We start from the raw sequence: 22,009 nt of genomic DNA, 5'->3' as shown, positions 1-22,009 counted from the left end.
ATCACATGGATTTCTGTATGAGCTATATGCCCATGCACTTTAAAAATTTGTCGTTTTTTAAAAATTTTTGAGACAATCTCTAAATAATTTACTCAGCTCTCCAAGTTGGGTTTAAACTTGTGGTCCTCCTTCCTTACACTCCCTGAGTGCTGGGAGTACAGGTATAGGATATCTTCCTTTGGTAATTCACAATAATTATGAATGCTTGTGGGGTAACATGTGCTTTTGATCTATGTCTCCTTTGTAGAAAGAATAAATCCAGTTAATGTGTCTACCACGTGTCTACCACCTTACTAACATACAAATACTTTCACAGTGACTACAACTACAAACTGCATTGTTTAACAGATTTGAAAGCTATCCTTCTTATTAACTGTGGTCACCAAGCAGTTTAGTAATCATTGAAAATTTCTTCTCCATTGTTAATGAGACTTGGTATTCTTGGATGAAAATCCTCCTTTCCCCATCCCTCATGAAAATGATCAATCTTTAAAATCAAAGTGCCCAAGAAAGATGTGGAGGCTCAAGCTGCTTGGGGCACACTGCTCTCCAGAAAGACCAGGTGATGGTGCTTTGTAGCCCTTCAGCTTGCTCCCAATTTTTTTCCTTAACTCAATTCAGGGAATTGAATGCAGGCCCGTGCACTGAACTACAGTAAATTCTGATTTCAAATTTCTTTTTTATTTTGAGTCAGGGTTTGCATAAGTAAGTACACTGCTGAGACACCAATGTTGGCCATAGATTCTTACATGGCTAAGTGTGAACACACATTGATGTGAGAGACATTTCATTTTCAAAACCAAGATCTTCCATGCACACATCCCACTCTCATAGGTGATTACTTCGTGATCAGATTACTTTTCCTCTTTCCCTGTGAACACAGAGAGACTGAGCTCAACATCCCTGCAGCTTTCCCAGGTTCTCGTGACCCACTCTGATGCCTTGAACTCTCTATGTGGAGTGTAGCAAGGCTCCCAGTTTCCTCCTGCTTCAAACAGTGCTGTGAACCACAGTCTTAAACAGAAAGCTTGAAAAGATATGCAGATCTCTGTGTGGGATAAATCTATTGTGAGCATTTCAAGGTCTGGGGACACCTGTGTAGAGCTATGATGGGAGCTACTGGACAGGGCTCTTCTCTGCACACCATGTTCTCCCTAGTGATGTTCAGCACTTGCCTTAAAACCTGCCATCAGATGGGGACACAGCACATGTCAGGGATGTGTGCTTGCATGAATCAGCTTTGGGAAGCTCAGCATTTTCTACATTTGTTTACATGTGGTGATTCTCTTTTGAATTACAAGAATTTTTCATCTCTCACAGAATGGACTCATTACACCTCTTTATCACTTCTAATACAAACTATTTATCTGCTTGCTGCTTGTAAGCAAAGATTACTTATTGTGGATTCTACATTATTCTTGTTTCTGTTTTTCAAATGTAAAGAATCAGATCTTTCTCTCTCCCTTGTACCACTGAAATCATGGGAAAACTTTTCCAACATGAAAAGATGAGTAGATAAACAATAGTCTTCACATTTTATCTGTACACTTTGGTCTATCTGGGGTTTTCTCTTCTATTGAAGAGCAATAGCAGCCAGTCTCCTCTAGAAATATTTGGCCAAACATAATCTGATGCATCAATATTAAAGACCCGCTGTACTAAATTAGAGGGATAAAATGTCAGAGTGGGTGGAGAGTCGCAAGAGAGAACAAGGATATGGAAGTTCCCAAACTGAGCAGAGTGCTAGAACTCAATGGATGTGGAAATTGTACAAATTAGTGATGTGATGACGTGCTACTGAATTGAATATGTTGAAATGCATGATATCTTAACTTTTAATTAAAATTACCTTAGAATTTGATGTTGAGAATAATTATAGACTGAGGAGTAAACATCAAAACAAAGAAATTCAAGGGGATGGGTTACAAGGGGATGGGAAGGGGAAAGCAGGTGCTTTGCAGGACTTGCCCCTAACTAGAGTTCAAGACACCTGTCATGGTGTGGTAAAAGTGCCAGTTATGTAATTGCTTAAGAGTGGGTGCCTGACCTTAGTTTTCACTTTGATCCCAGAGCTAGTGAAGTCACTGGAGGTGCAGATGACCAAAGCTCTGCAATTTGGACTTGAGGTTAGTCAGGTACCAGCCCTGCATTAGCAGAAGGAGAACAATCACCAACTGTCCTTGCTACTTGCAGGCCCCAGAACTTCCCAGTGCCCGTCACAGACAATTCTGTGCACAAATCCACCCCAGCAAATTTTCTCATTCAGCTTTGACCAACTCATTTCTGCATGCCTCAGGGTTGCAGGTCCCAATACTGGCAGTCTTTTTCCGTGTCAAGTGTTCCATGCACTCCCCAAAGGCTCACAGGCCAAAGCCAAAGTCTTCTGAAGACAGTGCTTATTTTCAGTGATCTCAGGATTGTCCAATTCAGCTGGGACATCTTGTAGAATTCGACACCAGCCTCGTGATCCAATTGCAGAGAGACCAGCCCAGCCTTCTCTCTGCCTTGAATGGGACAGTGCTGGTCCAAGAAGCCTTCCCCTGCTCATCGTGGTCCCTAAGAGTGCTGTGACCACCTGGCCTCCTTCTTTAGGAAAGCATCAAATCCATCTTCCTTTCCCACCTTTGTGGTGTTGTCTCTGTGAGAAAGAAAATAGTGTCTGCAGTGTTACTCTCCTTGTGCTTACTCTACAGGGTTGGTGCACTATATATATCTGTGAAGTGAGTGATCAGAGGGAGTGTGTTCTGCCTGCTATTCCTTCCTGTTCACTTCATATCGGGATGCATCCTTCCATTCTGTGTGCCTTCTGGGGACACCCCTCCCCCTATTATGTGTTCATATATACAGAGGCCAGGAAGTTAGGCAAATTCACAGTAATGTGGGTAGAACCTGATCTGTTCTTAGAGGGACTTGTGTCCTGGATAACATGGAATCACAAGAGAACAGTGGCTACATTTGGTCTGGTCATTTCTTCATGGTCACAGTCTAGTAAATTGCTGGTTAAAGGCACTCACCAGCTCCTTTTATGATGTCTGTGTGAACCTGTGTCCTATGGTATCACCCAGAGATTCCTGCTCTGGATACCTTGGAGGCCCATGGAATGACTCTCTGGTGTCCTTCACAATGAAGAGAACAGCTTCACCCAAGTGACAGATCCATGGTAGGAGGCAAGGCTTCTCCAAGGCTAAGAAAATCCAGCAGTGCTGACAGGGAAACAGCTCTGAGGAGAAAGATCTGAGTTTAGACCCAAATCCTCCTCTTGTCTTCCTACATAAACCTAGACAAGACACCCTCCCTCAGGTCTTTCACAGAGTGTCCCCAAGCACTATAGAGGTCATCCTGGCATCTACTTCCTAAGGACATTATCACCAGTCTGAGATGACAATTGTAATGCGTGTTAGCTGGTGCCTTGTGTACATAGTATACAGAATTAGAGGTTAAATCCAGGAATGGGTGCGATGAACGTGGAATACAGTGCTGCCTGATGGTAGAAATGACACTGACCTCCTGGACATATTCCCTGGTGGCATTGTGAGGGGGCAGACGTTCTTCAATTCAATCATCTTTATGTTCCCTAAGCATCACAATCTCTGCTATGTACTGGTGCTATGGCCTCGAGTCAGGAACTCACACAGGTTATGCAAGCACTATGGATGGAATTGCACCCCCAAATCTTCTGGCATTGCTTCTACACTCACACATTTGTAAATTAGCACTCCCATGACCTTACTCCTACTCAATAGCTGACAGCTGACCTTCTGATGCAAAAAGCTGAGGAGCCCATTCCCTACATTATAGGCCTCACTTAGTGAATTATTATTATTATTATTATTATTACTACTACTATTATTATTAATGTTGTTATTTTGCATTAGCAGTGCTGAAATTGAGCCCAGGGCCTCATGCATGGTAAGCAAGTACTCTATGCTGAGCTCTCTCCCCAGCTCCTGACTCACTGTTAAATAACTGACAATGGCAGATATCATGTGATGTGAATACTAAGGTTCACGCATTAAAATAACTGTTATACATCTTCTGTTCTTTCCGTGTTATGTTCTCTCTTACATTTTAGTATTCATTTTTCTCCCTCTCTGGATCTCTGGCTGTGCGGAAGTCACTGCTCTCTCTGGCTTGCAAGAGGAGAGGCTGATGAGCTTTCAGTGAGAAAAGGGAAAACAGTCCAAAAGGAATCAGGATTTTGCCTTGAGTCCTGCCTGTAAGCAAGGGACAGAGCCTGAGAGCAAATTTTGCCCTAGTGCCATCTCTCCTGAGCCTTTCTTCACAGAGATATGATGGTAGCAGACCCAGCAAAACATCCTGGATTCCTGATACTCAGCAACTCTAAGAGAACAGAGTATATCTCTTGTATGATATGACCTGTCTTCTATCACACGTGTCTTGTCATATTTTGAAAATGTATGTAATGAGTGGACAGAATTTGACCTCTCAGCCTTCTTTCACCAATCATACTCATTTATGATTATGTACAGTGAGATTACTGTACAGTGTTTTCCTATGGATTTTCTTTAGTAGGTTCTCACTTCATGGTTTGCTGTGGTTTGTTTATTCATTCAAATGTTATTGGATATTCACATTGAAATTTTCAGTTGTTGGAAACAAAGTTGAAGTGAATATCTTATAAAATTCTCTTCCTGAGGTAGATGATTGTACGCACAAAATCCTAAGATAGTCAGATGAGTTAACCTGAAATTAACTGCCAAAATGGCATCTGAAGTGAATGTACCACAAGCAAGACAGAAGAAATTTCCTTCGTGCACTTCCTCACCAATACCAGTGTGTTTTGAACAAAAATGAAAATCTCCTTTGTGCTCTTCAAAACATAAACAGGGTTTCTCTTGTGAGATGAATATTCACTTATCTGATAATTGACAGTGATAGGAGGCATGTAGAAACTGGAAAGTGTTCATGTGACTGCCAAGGTCATGTTGAAGGCTTTAGAAGTGATAGAATTGTGAGTCCGTTGGAGGACTTGGAATCACAGCTGACTCCTGTGGAAGTCACACTGCATGACCCAAGGAGTATTGACTGTTCCTGAAGTTAAGGCCCCATGTTTAGGACAGTTCTTGTGAGAGTTCCCTGGTATTGCGTGACAGGCCTATGACTTGACAGAAGATGGAGGTAGAGGAGCCCCTAGCCCAAGCAGAAGGACTCAGGGGACTCTTCCTCTCTACACAATCTAGACAGCTTTGGAATATGGGAGCGGCCGAAAGAGCTAAAGCAAAATGTCAGTGAAACAGTCCCACCATGGATGTTATACCTATGGGAAAATAACAAAAAGAAAAGGCAAAATGCAATCTGAAACATCTAGTCCATCAGGAGCAAGACCAACTGACATTGAAATAGAGGACTTTAAAAGTCATAAATCACAAACTTCAAAAGATAGCAAATGAAGTGAAGAAACAGATCCATGAAGCTATAGAGGAAATCAAATTAGAAATAATGTCTCATGTAAAGAAATAACAGAAGTAACAAGTGTAGTAAACAAGTTTCTCAACATAGCTAGAGAAGAAACAGATAAAACAAAAAATACAGGAGCATGGTAAATTGAAACTATGAATGAACAATTTAGAAAACAATCAGAATCTATGAAACATATGCAAAGAGATATTCAAGCAACAAAAAAATATTGAAAGCTGGAAAAACCATTTAAATGAAGCAGAGGATAGAATTTTACAATTTGAGGACAGTATTGCATGGAGTGATCATGAAAGTGTAGAACATATAAAAATAGCAAAGCATCATGAAATGACAATCCAGCAGCTTCAACATGATGCCAAGAGAAGCAATGTAAGACTAATAGACATCAGTGAAGATGCAGGAGTCAATGCAAATGACATAACTAAGCTATTCACATAAAAAGTAACAGAAAAATTTCCAAACATGAAGAAAATTCTGATATACAAAAAAGTGAGACACACAAAGTGCAAAACTGTCACAACAAACATAAGTCTATGGTCAAACATATAATAGTTAAGATCCCAGACATACAGCTTAAAAAGAGAATACTAAAACTTTTAGAGAAAAGACACAACTCACCTGTCCAGGCAAGACTATGATTACTATTAAGGCAAACTTTTCAGCACAAACATTCAGGTTAAGATGAGATTGGTGTGAACAATTTCAAGCCCTAACAGAAAACAACTTTCAACCTAGACTGATGTACCAAGAAAAAGTGTCTTTCAAATTTAATGGAGAAACAAGATACTTCGATGACAAAGAACAACTGAAGAAATTCATGTCCACCAAACCAACCCTAGAAGGATTACTGAGAGACATGCTAGATAGATATAAAAATGACCACAATCTCCTGAACAACAGAAAGAAATGACCAGGCTGGGAAAGAAATTGAACAAGGGAGAAAAGCAGGAAATCAACAACAGGAATACAACATGGCAAAGCCAAGCCAGTACATATCAGTGATATCCATAAAGGTAAATGGGCATAACTCACCTATAAAAAGAAACAGGTTGACAGAATGGATCAAGAAACAGGACCCCCCAATATGCTCTATACAACAAACACAGCCTACTCAAAATACATAGATTAAAAGACAAAGGATGGAAAACAGTTTTCCATGAAACAGGAATCCAGAAAAAAGCAGGGTAGGTATTGTGTTTGTGGAAAATGTGAACTTTAAACCTAAATGTTTAAAGGAGATAAAGAAGGCAACTACATACATGTAAGTGAGAAACTGCAAAAGGAAGAATTACAAATATATATGCACCAAATACAGGATCACCTAACTATGTAAGGCAAATACTAATGCACATGAAAATCCAAACACAAGTACATAATTGCAATAGGAGACTTTAACACCCCACTGTTAGAGATAGACCAACAAGACAAAAAGTCAGCAAAGAAATAACAGCACTGAATAATACCTGTGAGCAAATGGACTTGAAGGATGTTTACAGAGGGTTCCACCAAACTACATCATAATTTATATTAGAATACACATTCTTCTTAGCTCTACATGGACCTTCTCCAAAATAGATCATATATTAACCAATACAGCATGCTTAACTAAATGCAAAAGAAACAAAATTATCCCATGTATAATATCAGACCATATCTCAATAAAATTGGAAATCAATGGCAAAAAAGTGCAAAGCCTTCAAATACATGGAAATTAAATAACAACTTTCTGAATAACCGGTGTGTTACAGATGAAATTAAAGGGCAAACAAACAATACTTACAATAGAATGAAAACACAGATACAACATAGTGTAACCTATGGAATGCAATGAAAGCAGTCCTCAGCCTTTGAACCTCCACTGGGCAGGGAGGGCAGGAAAGTAGAGGAAGACAAGGGGCTTTCTCTGCCAAGAGAGAAAATATATAAGGACAAGGGGCCCATCCAGCTATAAGTGTTACACCCATTTCTGAGCCTGTATCCTGAGGCCAGAGAGGAGACAGCTATTTTGATCACTTTGCTAGAAATCAGGAGTCTGAGCAGAGCTACAAAGGCTGGACTTGGGAGCCCAACTGAGGGATCCTCCAGAAGATTTGCCTGCATTTTGTTTTCACTTTCTGTTCCATGACTTAGTCGTCACCAGCTGTTGGCAGTGTGGGTTCACGTGGCTTCCCAAGTGAGCTGCTTCTGGGGATCTTGTATAGTCAGCACACAGTGAGATCTTTATGTGTCTCTGTTAGGTTTTGCATAGAGCAAAGTATAAAAGTGCAGTTCCCATGATAGTAAGGTTGGCCCCAAAATTCCATTAGTGACGTCTTAGTTTGAAGAGAGCTGAGGCTTTGATCTTCAGGTTTGCATGTGCATGAAGGGCTCAGTGCTGGCCAAAAAGTGTGTGTCCTTCCTGCGTGATGTTTTTCATCAGTTCTGCTTTTATTCCCACATATCAGAAATAGATTTTCTTGCTGTGTGTTTTGCTTATAAATTATCATATTTTTATTACTACTTATTTACAGTGTGTGCTGATTATATTTTTGATTAGGTCAATGGCACATGTGATGCAAAGAATGGAAATTACACCCTATCTTGTGCCCAGTGGTGCAGTCCATCAACTTGTGACTGTTCTCAATGTTGCGGGCATTGAGAACCTAGCTCAGGGCCAAGCCATTGACAGCACAAAGCACTACTTTGTCTGGATTGTTCTTTCTTTATCATCATTGCAGTGGTTATGATGCAATATTTGGAAGCTTAGTCCAGCCCTAACCCTCACTCTAACCTGAACCCTAAATCTAACCAACCCTAAAAGTAACTACCAGCATTCTCTGGGCAAAGAAAACTTGATGGCATTGATGTGGGAAATGTAACATAAGTTAATTATAAGGACATAATATCACTGGTGGCTGGGGTGGAGCAGCAGGAGAAAGTAAAAAAAAAAACATCGTGTAAAAACTTGAAGAGCATTCTGGAATTCGACAGTGGGGGAATCCTCACAACATTGAGAATACACTGAATGCCAGCAAGCTGATTACTTTAAACTTCATTAAAATGTTAAATTTTATTTATTTTGTTCTGTCACTAACAAATCTCTGAGAAATAAGAGTAGTGATGAATGCAATGATCAACAAAACTGGAAGAGAGGGGAATGGCAGGTGTGGGTCAAGAGCTGCCCACAGGTAGAACTCAAGAGATGACTCCTGCTGTGGAGCACACAGGAGGTCCAGCTCTGCAGCTGATGGACAAGGGAATCCAGGTGCTGGCTCTTGCTGTGGGGCCAGAGCTGGTGAGGTAGCTGCAGGTGGAGCTGGCACAAGGTCAGGAGGTGCAACTTATGCATGGACTGAAACTGGCCCTGTAATTTCAGGAGGAGAAAATATCACCAACTGTCCATGGATTTCTTGGGGCAAACCCTTCCCACTCCCTGTCAGAGGCAGCTGTGTGCACCAGCTCAGCCCTAGCAAAGCCTCCCAGACTACATCCTCCACATTGACTGCTGAGGATCTCATGCTCCTGCGTCACACAGCATTTGGGCACTTTGCTGAGTTCCAAGGCATATCCCCTGCCCACAAGCCCATAAACTCTGGGGCTCAGGCCTGGGAGGTTCAGGGTGCTCTAGCTGTTCCTGGAGAAGCTTAGCCTGGGGATCTACATGGAAGTACAGTTCAAATGAAGACTCAAGCACAGAAGATGTGGATCTGGGGCAGAAGGGAGCCAGCTGAGTGAGAGGCCTGATATACCATGGGAACTCATCTGTGGGAGGGGTGTAGGCTTTTTGCCCAGTCTGTACAGCATCCAGACACAGCCTCTCCCACCCACAGTGGGGCACTTTGGGCCCAAGGAGCCGTTAGAGGCTGAAGAAGTCTCTGTGAGAGGGAGACCTTGCATAGTTGTATCACACTTGTACTTTCTGACACTTTGACTCCTTGCCCCTCCCCAGTGCAGTCAGTTTGGTGAAGGCAGTGACTGCTATATGCCATTTCATTGCACTCAATGGATCAGGGCTGCTGCTCCAGGAATATCTGAGAAGTGAGAGGTCAGTCGGTATCTGTCTTACCTCTCTGCAGTCTCTAGCTTAGGCTATGATCCATTGCTTACCCACTTATGCGTGGTCTGTACCCACACCGAGGGAGGCCTGGGGTCCAGAAAAATGGCTTCTAGGTGAGCAATATCTGTTCTGCTGCAAATGGTGACTCTGTGGCCTCCAAAGAGCATTGTAACTCAAAAGGGCAGGAGTTGCATCTGCTCTGCTTACAAGGTCATGGCCAATACCCAGAAATGTGTCTGCACACAGTGTGTCTTCATGTGTATTTGTAGCATAATTAAACCTATTTGCTCTTCTATGATATCTGACAGTCATGGATTCTTTGCTGTACTCAGGGTTTCCTGTGTTGAACAAACCCTGAGGCCTATATAGTGACACTCTAATCTCCTTTCCAAAAATAGAAAGCTTCCCCCAAGTGTTGGACAGTAAAGGGGGTGGAAGATCATTCATGGGAATCAGCCCAGCCTCTACTGTACGTCTTCATGGGGCCAAGGCCACAGCTAACCACTTTGCATGGAGCCCACATTTCAGCCCCAGTGACCCTGAGTTCTCAATGCACTCAGCACCTCATCGTTCAGCATTGTAAACTGGGGTTGAGTGATCAACTTGCACATGGCCAGGACCTGAATCTGCAGGTGGCCAAGTCTCGCTGGGCTGCTAAGATAAGAACTCACATTCTCAGCTTTGGTGCCTACAGGTCTGAGATGTCAGCTATGGAGGAAGCCAGAGAGGAATGGCCGGGGCTGGGGCAGCTGTCCAGGAAGGCTAAGTCTAGAGTCTCCTTCAGGCTGTGAGGTCCATCTGCCTGCACCTGGCTTGCTATACAGACATCTGCCAGGCTCTCTGCTGGCTGACTTCCGATCTGTGATGAGACAGTGGGGAGACATAGAATTGGGGTCCTGCACATGACTTCTCAGAACAGTTAGAGCTGAAGCAAAGCCCACACTCTAAATTGTCCACAGAGGCTTGTGCTACAGGGATCACTAAGGAATACTACCATGCTCACATCACCTTGATAGAGGAGAGGCAGAAAAGAAGTCTATGCATTAACAAAACCTATGAGTTTTAAGACGGCCTCCAATTTTAGAGATGAAAAAATGGAGGATCATTCTAGATGTCCAGATCCATTAATGAGGCCCCACCGAATGTTCCCCAGTTTCCTAATAGAATGTTCACAGGAAGGAACTAAGCTACTCTTCCATAGCCATGAAAGGTGAGCAGCTGTGTTAACTGTTCTTTTCTTGTGCTCATTTAGCCCTGAGGCTTCTATGAAAGGAAATGCGGTGCCTGAAAAATTCCTGTAAGACAAGCACCAGAGAAATGGACAGAGTGGACTGACATTTGAGGTGAGCACATCTCTGGTGAGTTGATGATGTGTAAGAGCTGGGGATAGGATGGAGAGGCAGCCAGCTAATGGTCCATGGACACCAGGCCTAGGGCTGAAAATGAGATACAAGTGCAGAATGCAATCATGCCAAGAAATTAAGTGACTTTGTGTTTGTGTTCCATTTCCCCTTCTCCACCAATGTGTGTACAATGACCTTGCTTGTGACAAGGTAGATGCCGAGTAGAGAGCATATGGTATTTGAACACTTGGAATCTAGATTCCTTGAGAGCAGGACCACAGGTGCAGTGTTTGACAAGTCCTGGATGGATGTGCTTAAACGGGTAATCTGACCCTAAATTCCCCTCAGTACTATATGGGCCACAATACAGTCCCTTCTGCTGACACACCTTGCACCAGAGCAGATATCTATTGTTATTCTGGGTACCATGTCTGTAGCAGGGACATGTCACACAGGGCCCAGGGGCCAGCTCCATGCCCATGTCCTGTGTACAGCTATGTTGGGCCAGAGCCGTGAAGCCTGGAGAAAGCCTGAGGCTCTGAGAAACCACAGGATTTACTTTGTTAAACAACATAAACTTATGTTCCTCAAAGACAAAAAGCGCTATCCCAGACTTCTACCCAGGAGGACAGGAGATGACTCTGGAGGCTGTGGATAAACATGGCCCCTGTCCTTCTTCTCCTGCCAGCCCTGTCCTAGATGGGAATGTGAACATGACAGTGGCCAAGGCTCAGTTTCCCTGTCCCTGCCCAGGAGCATCTGCCCTCAGTGCCTGTCCTCAGACCCCCTCACACTGATGACCTAGGGAGGGAATTGTTTATGCAGACTTACAGTGGTGGCCAGGCCTAAATAGCCTTGTCCGGGAGTCTGTGTCTCTCAGTGGCTGGTGGCAGAGCCTAGGGACATCTGGCCTAGGCTCCTTCTTCTGTCTGGGTGCCTGGGGACTGGGCCTGGTGAAGCCTGTTCTATGCTGCCTTTGATAGTAGGGCAGTTCCCAGTGAGCATCCTGAAGTATCTTGGCTGAATGAACCATCCTCTCACTTGTTCCCAGGTAGTTTTCCCATGGCGAGTCCTGAGGCTGGGGTTTTGAGGCCTGGGAAAGCAGCATAATGTATTGACTGATCACTCTCTCTAGCCAAGTGCCTGTGAAGGCCAACTGTCACCAGACCAGGGTGCTTGGTGACCAGATCCTTCAGAGTTCTGTTTAGATCTGTTGCCAAGCAAATGAGGTCATACGCTAGGGTCAATAGCTGGGCTGCCTCCTCTAATGCCCAATTTATTTTTACAAATCTATTCTCCTTAGAAAGAGCAACTGAAAAACTGGAAAACTGAGTGTGGTTTTACACTGTGCTACACTTTGAAAATTTAAATGCAGCAAACATGTAGATGCTTAAGATGTGGCAGGCATTGTGCCAATCACACAATTCCATCCAAAGGGTCCCTTGTCTCTGAAGATGAGGTGTTTAGTGTCTTCACTTAGAGATATGTCACATTTTCAAGTGACCTCCTTTCCTGGGCATATGGTTTCATTTCAATTCCATTAGGGAGCATGGAGATGTTCCCAGACTGCCCATAATATTTTTCCTTGAAGGACGTGAATGTTTCATGTTAAAACTTCCGCATGTCCGGGGGAGGAGGATTCCTAGCAAGTTTTCCTCTCACATGCCTATGAATGATTACTTATGAGTCCTTGGATGTTTACCTCAGCCACACACTGTAGTTCTCCATACTCTGACAGCCTGTGAGGGGGGACAGCAGGTGGTGAGAGCAAGGGAAGACTTTGCAAGTCCATGAACATCATTGCCCCGTGTGGATGAAGGACACATGTGTGTCACTCCTGGGGAACTTGTCTGCTAGCAGCTGCTATCACTCCTGTCCTCCCATCCCAAACAGTCCATGAGCTTTGTGTCCCTCCTGGGTAGTTTGCCTTTCCTGTAGGTGATGGTGCTGAGCCTGTTTAGTGGCAATGCTCTTTGCTTGGTATACTTCAAGCAGTGTCTCCATGCTTGGCTCCTCCTATGCTATCACTACCTGCTATTATGGGGATGAACCAAACAACTGCAACTTGTTCATGCATGTGTCATCTATGTGCTGATGGGCATTTGTTCTGTTTATGGCTTGATTCTTGAAAGCAGGGTACCACAGCCATTTTTATTCATGTTCTTGTGTGTATATACACTTTTATTTCAAAGAAAAGTGCTTGAATGTGAAATTACTGGATCATATTTCTGTTGTATGGCTACCTTAGATATTCTTAAAGTATCTTTGGAAGCAGTTGATTCAAGCAGAGTTCAATGGTTGGTTTTTGTTTTGTTTTGTTTTATTATGCTATACTATGCCATGCTATGTTATGTTCCACTATGTTATGTGTTGGTTAGGATTTTGAAACTCCTTCAGCATGTTTGCAGCGCTTTCTGATTTGACTTTGAATAACCAACCTGAGAAAATATAAGAATATAACATAATCTGACTAATTTTGCTTTGGAGAAAATTTAAAAAGGAAAACCCAGTCAGGGATGTTGGTGCACACTTGTCATTCCAGTACTCAGAAGGTTGAGGCAGGGGGATTGTAGTGAGTTTGAGGTCAGTCTGGGCTACAAAGTAAGATGAAGACCAGCCTGAACTGCATAGTGAAACCCTTTCTAAAAATAGAATGAAAAAAGAATGAATGAATGAATGAATGAATGAAAGACAAAAATAATATAAAAATGAAAAGTCAAGTCAGCTGTCAATTGAGAAATCAAATCTTTGTGAGATTTTCTTGAATATGTACTTTAGTCAACACAACTAGCATAAGATTTACCATCATGCAGGCATTGATGATCTGCCTGGTATTTGCATTTATTTAATTTTTTAAAGTTTTTACTGAAATCACTGCAGATATGCTACTGAATATACACTGTTAAGATATGAGTAGCTCAGTATAAAGAGAATTTGATCATTCCTATTTTCTCTGTCCTAAATTTATATTTTGAATGAGAATTGGATCAAGGGATTACATCTTTTTTGAAATAATAATAAGAATCATGTAAAGATACTCTTTCTGTGTCTATAAAATGGTAAAAATAATTATAGATTAATAGTGGTTAATGTACCTTGCACTGGGATTTCTAAATGATTGATATTTTCATACATTTTTAACATTATTTACAAATTTTAACACATGGTCTCACTAATTTTCCAAGTTTCCCAGGCTAGGCTTAAATCTTTCCTCATTCTTTCTCAACCTCCCAGAGTGCTGGGATTACAGGTGTACATTATCCTGCATTGGCAATTGATAGCAATGTTGTGTATTCATGGAATAAAATGTTCAGCTTTGGATTTTAGACACTTTGTAGAAAGAGTCAATCTATTTAAGCTATCTGCTACCTTCCTAGCCTGCAGTTTCTTTCACAGAGAGTAAGACTGAAAATCCCATTAACACTGTTTTAGATTCTCTGATTTTTAACTGTGGTCAGCATGCACTTCAGAGCATCACTCCAATTGCCTTCTGCACTGGGACTGAGGCTTGGTGTCCTTGAAGCACATTCTCTTTTTATTTAACCCCTCCTACAATTTGATGATTGTTTGAATTCTGACCCCCAGAAAGGTGTGAAAGTTAAAGCTACTTGGGGCATACTGCCCTCCAGAAGGCCAGGCCAGTGTAAAACATTATTTTCCCTGAAGTTTTACTTTCCAAGGGTTTGTTTTGGTTTTTGGATGTTGATTTTTGTTTCTATTTTTTGCTCTGTTCATCAGTGTGTCTGTCCCTGATGTCTGTGGGTCAGTGATACCAAAGGAAACCACACACCCATTAAGGGTCATATTTCATTTTACTCAGGGATGCAGCCATTCTCTTTGGTATCCTCAAACTAAACCTACAGTGTATATTCTTGTAACTACTTTCAGTTATTTAGTTTTCTAAGCAAAATATACTCATCATGCTGCTTCTACTGAAGGAAACTGTAGCAGTCCTGAGCCCATCTCTTATTTCAGGCTCCATACCTTGACCAGCCTGCAGTGTCCCCACTTTCTGAACTGCTCCCTGTGAGTAACTGTCCTGCTCCACAGCTGTGGTGAGTCCACATGCAGCAGTTGAGATCTGCACTGGAGTGGAAGACATTCAGTCAAAGTGGGCTCTGTAACAGGATGACCTTCTTGAACAGAGGTGCCCTGAGTGAGATAGGGGCTACAGGCCTGCAGGGAGGAGCTCTGGCAGCAGGACCGTTCCAGCCATCTCCTGTCCAGCCTGCAAGCTGTGCTGCTTTGCTGAGAAGCTGACTCATAGATCAGCAGGCCTGAATCTGGGCCTTCCTTGCCATGGTTCTTGCTAGGTGTCATGGTGTCCAGCACCTCTGCCTGGTCCATCTTCCCCACCTTCAGATCTCAATAGAGATCTGCACAGCTTTGGGCTTCCCTTTCCAGGCTGCAACTCTATGCATAAACTTCAGGTGTGAATCTGTGAGTATGAAACTCAACCTTTATACACTTAACCTGTAAATTCAACATCTAAGGCTTCATTATGAAGAATGAGGTTGATGACACCCATATTCTCATCTTATTCAGCTTGGCTGTGAATAGTTAGAAACCACTGAATGTACCACAGCAGAGCTACTGCATCAATTATAAAATTACAGTCACTGAAATTGTGGCAAGAAGACCATGTCTCAGGCCATGTCCCCAGTGTTACCTGAGATGACAGAGAGTTTATGGTCTGGCCCTCTCTCTACCCAGCAGTGAAGACACAGAGGCCCATGCAGCAGGTCAGGACAGGAGAGAGGGGCTCATCGATATCAGACCATGATCCTGGGGGTATGCCTATTTCTTTTTTGTCCATTTTTTATTCCATTGAATTAATCATAGTTCTCTATTCAATATTACTTCTATTCAGTTTAGTTAACAATAAATAGTGGCTAATTTCTTGAATACGTAAGTGAAAATGGATGATTTAATTACATTATATATAATGAAATGCACAGTACATACTTTGAATATCTATCTGTGTGTGTGTGTGTGTGTGTGTGTGTGTGTGTGTGTGTGTAAAGGAGTCTTGATATTCAGAAAGGCAACATTCTGTTTATCACTATCTCTAACACGTCATGTTATGCAGGGCCCTTCCATGGTGCAGTGGTGCTAGAAGCCACCATAGAAGCCACCGTGCGCATCTGTGCCTGCTAATGCCAGAAGACAGCAAGAGATTTGGTTCAGTGCTTATTTTTCCAGCAAAGAAGTCCTGAATCTTCCTGCTGCCAGGCAGCCCAGGGAGTGAGCAGCATGCAGAGGAGCCCAGCACTGCCTGCCTTACACCCCTTTCCTCCACCATATCCATGCTGCAGCCCTGCCAGGGTGCAGCCAAGACTCTGCCTCCTCAGCCCCAGGGTCCTCAGGTCCTGAGTCCTGGCCTCAGCCTCCACCAGGCTTCAGGTGCTTCCATGCATTCAGCTGGCAGAGTGGTTGGGGTACACTCTCAGCCCCACATGCACCAAGATCACTGACCACATTCACCTTTCCAGTCTGCAAATTTTGCTCCTCTCCTTTCTGACTGAGGCTATGGCATTGGAACAAAAGACAAAATGTCATTACTTTTTCTTTTTGTTCTTTTTTTCTGGTTTCTTTATTTATTAAAACACATATTTAGAATTATATTTTGCAAAAAACCTTTCTTTGTCTTTTCATGCCCCACTTAAGTGAAGTTCTTACAAATTTCTACTGCAGTTCAAACCCATGTGCTTGAATGCTCAGAATCCACTCTGCAGCTTTGTAGCATGGGGAACCAAAGTAGAAACTGCATTTGGGGATATTTTTTGCCTTGTAGCATCTTGACAAGAAAACCCTGACTCCTGTGTTTTTACCTCCAAAATATGGGCTTCTGTACCAACTGAATCTGCCACTGACAAAATGAGTTACTTGGGTTCTCATTTCCCCTCAATTGGGTAAGCACATTGTCTAAGATTTCTTATGCCCAAACTTGAAAAATAATTTCCACTAGACAAGATGCTGCCACCCATCCTGAAATAATGATAGGATTTTATGTAAACACATAGTCCAACCCACACCATGGCAGCCATAAGCTGAGAGAGGGGCAGATGTTTTGTGCAGATAGAAACACCAGAAATAGTCCACTAGCAGCAGCAACAAGCATGGAACAGAGCAGCTAAGCCTTCACAGTTGGGTGATGGAATGGTGTGGTAGGTTTTGCCCTGGTATACCTTTGTGGCTTGGTAAATCCAGGTTGCTACAGGGATTTCCCTTCCTGCAATGCAATGTCAAAGGAAAATCATGTACATATAGCATTTATTTTCCATTTTTCTTTTGCATTTATGGAATCTGCATGCATAAGATTTTATGCCTCTGCAGTGCAGACCCATTCATGGGCATTATTCCCATGTCTTGTCAAGGGCCAGTTTATTTACACAACATGCAGAGCACTTTTCTCAGCCGTGTTTCTCCAGACTTGTGCATTTTCAATCATTTCTTCAAAGGAAACTAAACAATTTAGTTTGAGCAAACTTCGAGCTGCCGTGCTTTCGTTTGACATCCTTGCTGCCAGATCTGAAAAAGGCAGTGAGTTGGACCTGCTCGAGAGTTTTCCCCAGAGGGGACACTCTTTGCACAGCTGTGTCAGGCAGAGCTGCTCATTAACTAACTGGCCACACTGAAATCAAAATGTCCTTGCCCCATGCTGGTCCTGGTTTTGGGAAGCATTGGATTGCAGTAGAAACTCCCTGTGCACTGGCTGGCCCTTGGAAAGCCTTGTGTTGCCATGAGATTGTCACCCCTAGACCTGCACCTCTGTGGCCCTGGGGTCAGGGCAGAGTTCCTTCCAGCAGCCATGCACAGCACCCTCCAGGCAGCTCTCCTGTGCACCCTCTACATGGAGGCTAAGGAGAGTCCCAGTTGCTTCCTGCTTCAAATAGTACTGTGAATCAAACTTTTGAACAGAAATCTTGAAAAGTTGTGCAAGTATCTCCCTGGGAGAAATCTCTGTTCTTAGCCCTGCATGGTCCAGGGACTCCTGTGAATAGCTCTGATGGGAGCTGTGGGTCAAGGCTCTGTGTTCCTATTTCAGGAAGCTCTGTAACTCAAGCAATTCTCCTACATCAGCCTCCAAAGGTATATTTCTTGTATCTGAATGGAAAGTGATCACTTGGTGACACTGAGCTATAATTTGAAGCTTGCACCTGGTTTCATTGTTTATACATTTTTTACATACAGCAGTTTTTGGTGAATATTTGAGTTATTATTTATGTACCATATTTGATGTTATTTATGTTTTGTTCTATGAAACCAAATTGAAATATCAAAATGCTGCTTAAGTATATTAAGAACAAAGGACTCAGTAACCTAAATGAGATTTGAAGAGATATCATTTGTAGTACTCAAAGTGATTCATGAGATATTTGTCTGCCTCTGTGCTTTATGGATGCTGGGCCTGCAGTCTCTCACTATAAGCTCTGCTTTAGAGACAGTGCACAGAGACACTTGCAGTGACTCAGCACAAATATCAGTGCACCTATTTGGCTGTTACATTAGCTGTGAGTTGCAATATAGCATCAAATTTGCTGTCTCAAAAATGTGTATATACAACAAATTAATCCCCAAGATATGAAATTAGGATTTGAAGAAATCAGTCTCCATTCAGATTTTTGTTTGGTTTTATTTGTTTAGTTTAGTTTTGTTTTATTGAGACAGGTTTTCTCTATGTATATCAGCTAGATTTGAACCCCTTATAGAACACAGAATTGCCCTAATCTCAAAACAGCACTCCTGCCTCAGCCTCTTAAGTGTGGGGATTATAGATACGTTATCTTTACCCCAGAAAATATTGAGCCTTGTAACTTAGCCGTGTTGTAGCTTGGCATAATAGATGCCATCTTGAGCTTTGCATTTAACTGGTGCCTTGTATTTCACCCAGAAAAATGGAAAATCACTCAGAGTAGAAGTCCCAGGATAAAAGCAAAATGAGCTGTACCCAAAGAAAAAAATTAACCTGCTCAACTAAAGAAGCAGAATACAGTTGTTATCCAAAAATTATTAAAAGATTCTAGCTAAATGATTTCCAATAGGATTTTTTGTGATTCTATCTTTTAAAACATCTGTAACTTTTTAGTTCAGAGCCTCTTGTTTAGATCCTGAAATGGGGGTGGGGGTTCTGTATACAAGTGGTCCTGAGCCCACCTAATGTAATTCCACATTTCTCAGTTGGGTTGTTTGGCTCCCTATATTGTTGTTCAGAAACTCAACTCAAGCTGCATAAGCCTTTACTGACACAAGCAAACACTAGGATTAAATGCCAGTGCCACCGAAATGAAAAAATAATAGTGAAAATGAGAGGAGGAAAAAGACGAAAGCCATGTGTTGTAATGCCCACCACTTGTCCCCAGCAATAAAGAGGCTGAAACAGGAGAATGACCATATACTCAAGGACAGCCTAACCTACATAGTGAGTGTAAGGCTGGGCAGAACGCCAAAGTGAGACTATGTCTTTAAATCAAAAAAGTAAAATGAAAAAAATAAACAATGAAGGAGACAGAAAAACTATTAAAAAATAAAAAAAAAACAACAATAGAGCTGAGTAAAATTTGACTTATGTAAAATGGGAATTATTGAATGATTCTGTAGAGAAACGAAGGCCATGTAGAGGCATCCAGGAGGCAGTGACAAACAGGCTTAGGAATGGCACCTTTTGTGCTACAGCACAGCAGTGACCTCTTTCCTCCAATACATTTGCAGTTCACTAGACTGAGGACTTCTAAAAGCTCATGGAAATTTGAAACTCATGGCAAACAAGCAGCTTGAAATGCAGACTTTGGAACATGGCCTTTAGCAGACATTTCATATTTAAATTGAAATAAGAGAAATATAGTACTGCCCTGATTGATGTCAAATGCACCAAGTTTAATGGCTCACAACATTGAGAAATGAAGTCACAAACAAAAGAAGATCAAAAATTTTCTTTGAAAAACAGAGAGAAGAATAGCCCTGAATTTTCAGGAGTGGTCTTCAGAGATTTGGCCACAGACTTATTGTCAGGGGTCATTTATACAGGATAGTCACAATGTGGGAACAGTTTGGGTCTCAAACTATAATCAACCTATAAGCTTATAGCAGCTTACAAATATTATTCATCAGGGGACAAGTCATCCAGAAAAGGTATGTGGAAAGAGCCAAGACATTTTGTGGGAACAATAGCCCAGTTGATCTGGTCATTGAGTATGGGAATTGAGGCCTATCTGAACTTTCTGGGGGAGGTGGTGGTAACTTTAGTACATTTAACGCTGTTGTTTATCTCTTCAGGAGCATGTAGACATGGTCACTGTATATTCACCTTCAAGTCTGGCTTTCTTCAGCTGTGCCTGTAGCAATGATAGTTGTATTTAGTTTTTTGCATTGACTTTCTGAATTTCCAGTTCCTCTCTGCTTGTATATCAATTTCTGTGTACATTGACATCCTTTGCTAAAATCACAATACTATTTGAATGGATAAGGTGATGTTTAAACATTTAAAAATATTCATTAATGCAGGCCAGGGATTTAGGTCAGCAGGCAGAAACACATGCCTGGAAAGTGCTAGGTTGTAACTTTGATCCCTGGTACCTAAAAAAAAAAGTAATTTAAATGGCAAGGAATGAAAATAATTTCATTTGGGAAAATGTAGCTTTACAAAAATTTATCACTAAATATGTCAATGGCAAATTAAACATTGCTAATAGTCATATTTAGTATCTAAATTTGTTGGGGCTGGGGATTGAGCACAATGATACAAGGAGCTGCCTGGAGAGTACAAGGTCATGAGTTCAATCCCTCATACAGAAAAAAAAATCACAGTTGTCAATGATGCAGTGCTATGAGCACATTTATTGAAACTGATACTTTGTATTTAATAGGCTCAGTATTTCTTTTGTGATCTATGAAATACCTGCAGATAACATGGCAATTACAGTGAATGATGTACTGTCCCCTACAGGATTGCTATTTTCTGAGTTGTTTTTATTTTTTGTTTTCCCACATACTTGAAAGTTGAAAATGTTGTCTGATGCTAGGTAGAAAAACTGTGATAATCATTTTTTCAATTTAATGATATATTTCTCTATATCCACTAAGAAAATTTTATTTGCTACAATTACTCCAAGTCAAATTGATAAACAATTATTAAAGTTACAGACAGCTGAGTTAGTTAGAAATACAGGCAATCATAGCGTGATATAGTGGAATGAAATTCCTTACCTTCTATGTCTGGTATGAGTTTGTGTTCTCTAAAGTGCAAGAATGAATTTTAGGACCAACAGAGTTGAAGAGCAGAATATATTTATTGAGAGAAAGAAAGTGAAAGTATTTTGCTCTAAATAGGACATTTTGGAAGTATGAGGTGGAAATAGGTGACTTTTACCTTGAAGTCACTTTTCTCTCCCCTATTCAACCTACCTGTGGCCAGAAAAGAATCTCAATCAGCTACTTGCATATCAGCAATGCCACCTTTAAGCACCACCAAAGTCAAAACCTATATGTATGCCTCCCACACATTTCCAGAAGAAAAAGCCAGACCCCAGTCTTCATGGGGCTCTCTCCATGATCTTAGAATAAAGGCCATTTTGCTTTTATATTCTCTTCTTTACTAAACCAAAAATCCTATCAGAAAGCTTCTGTTTGGGAGAAACAGGAGGGGTTCAGAGCTGGTAGCAAAGGACTGTCTTTTTTAGGAATTTTATAGAATAAAATCATGTTGTGAGATAGGTTTAAAGTGGGTTAGATTATTGAAGTTACTGAGGAGATAAATTAGCACAGTAGAGAAGCAGAATATAAGCAATGTAAAAGTGGCCTTTTACTTAAAGAATGTGGAGAGGAGCCCACAGCCCCCAAGGGTTTGGCTTTTTTTTTTTCCGACTGACTATGGAGATATGGGGTATATGTGACTTTTGACTGGATGTGGTGCTTGGAGGGGACATTGTTGTCATGCCAGGAGCTGATGGGAATTTTCTTTAGGCCCTTGGGAAAGAAAGATGAAGTTGTAATTAAGGAGGAAGTGGCCTTATGTGTAAGCATCCCTGATTTCCCCTTCTTCCACTTTGAACTACCACCATGAGGTCCTGTAATTGTTTCTAGGGTAAAACATTTTGAAGTACATCCTTCGATTTGAATGAAGAAATCAAAACAAAGAATTTTTGCTATCTGTCTTCCTCCACGGCTGTTGGTAAACCATTCATAAGAAATA

At 41.7% G+C, this 22,009-nt stretch overlaps 1 protein-coding gene across 1 annotated transcript in view; it reads left to right on the top strand.

The window, feature by feature from the left end:
• The window catches only part of LOC134474952 (zinc finger protein 431-like), a 122,490-nt gene extending 106,515 nt beyond the window's left edge, over positions 1–15,975 (top strand). Inside the window, exon 4 of the mRNA XM_063244027.1 lies at positions 15,908–15,975. Within this exon, the coding sequence (XP_063100097.1) occupies positions 15,908–15,975 (68 nt within the window). The remainder of the gene's footprint in view (positions 1–15,907) is intronic.
• The last annotated feature ends 6,034 nt before the right edge of the window (positions 15,976–22,009 follow it).

Source organism: Cavia porcellus, unplaced genomic scaffold, assembly GCF_034190915.1.
Source record: "Cavia porcellus strain 051 isolate PalLab524CR breed Dunkin Hartley unplaced genomic scaffold, mCavPor4.1 scaffold_46, whole genome shotgun sequence".
Taxonomy (NCBI): Eukaryota; Metazoa; Chordata; class Mammalia; order Rodentia; family Caviidae; genus Cavia; species Cavia porcellus.
The sequence above is the reverse complement of the archived record's forward strand: the minus strand, read 5'-3'. Positions and strand labels throughout refer to the sequence as shown.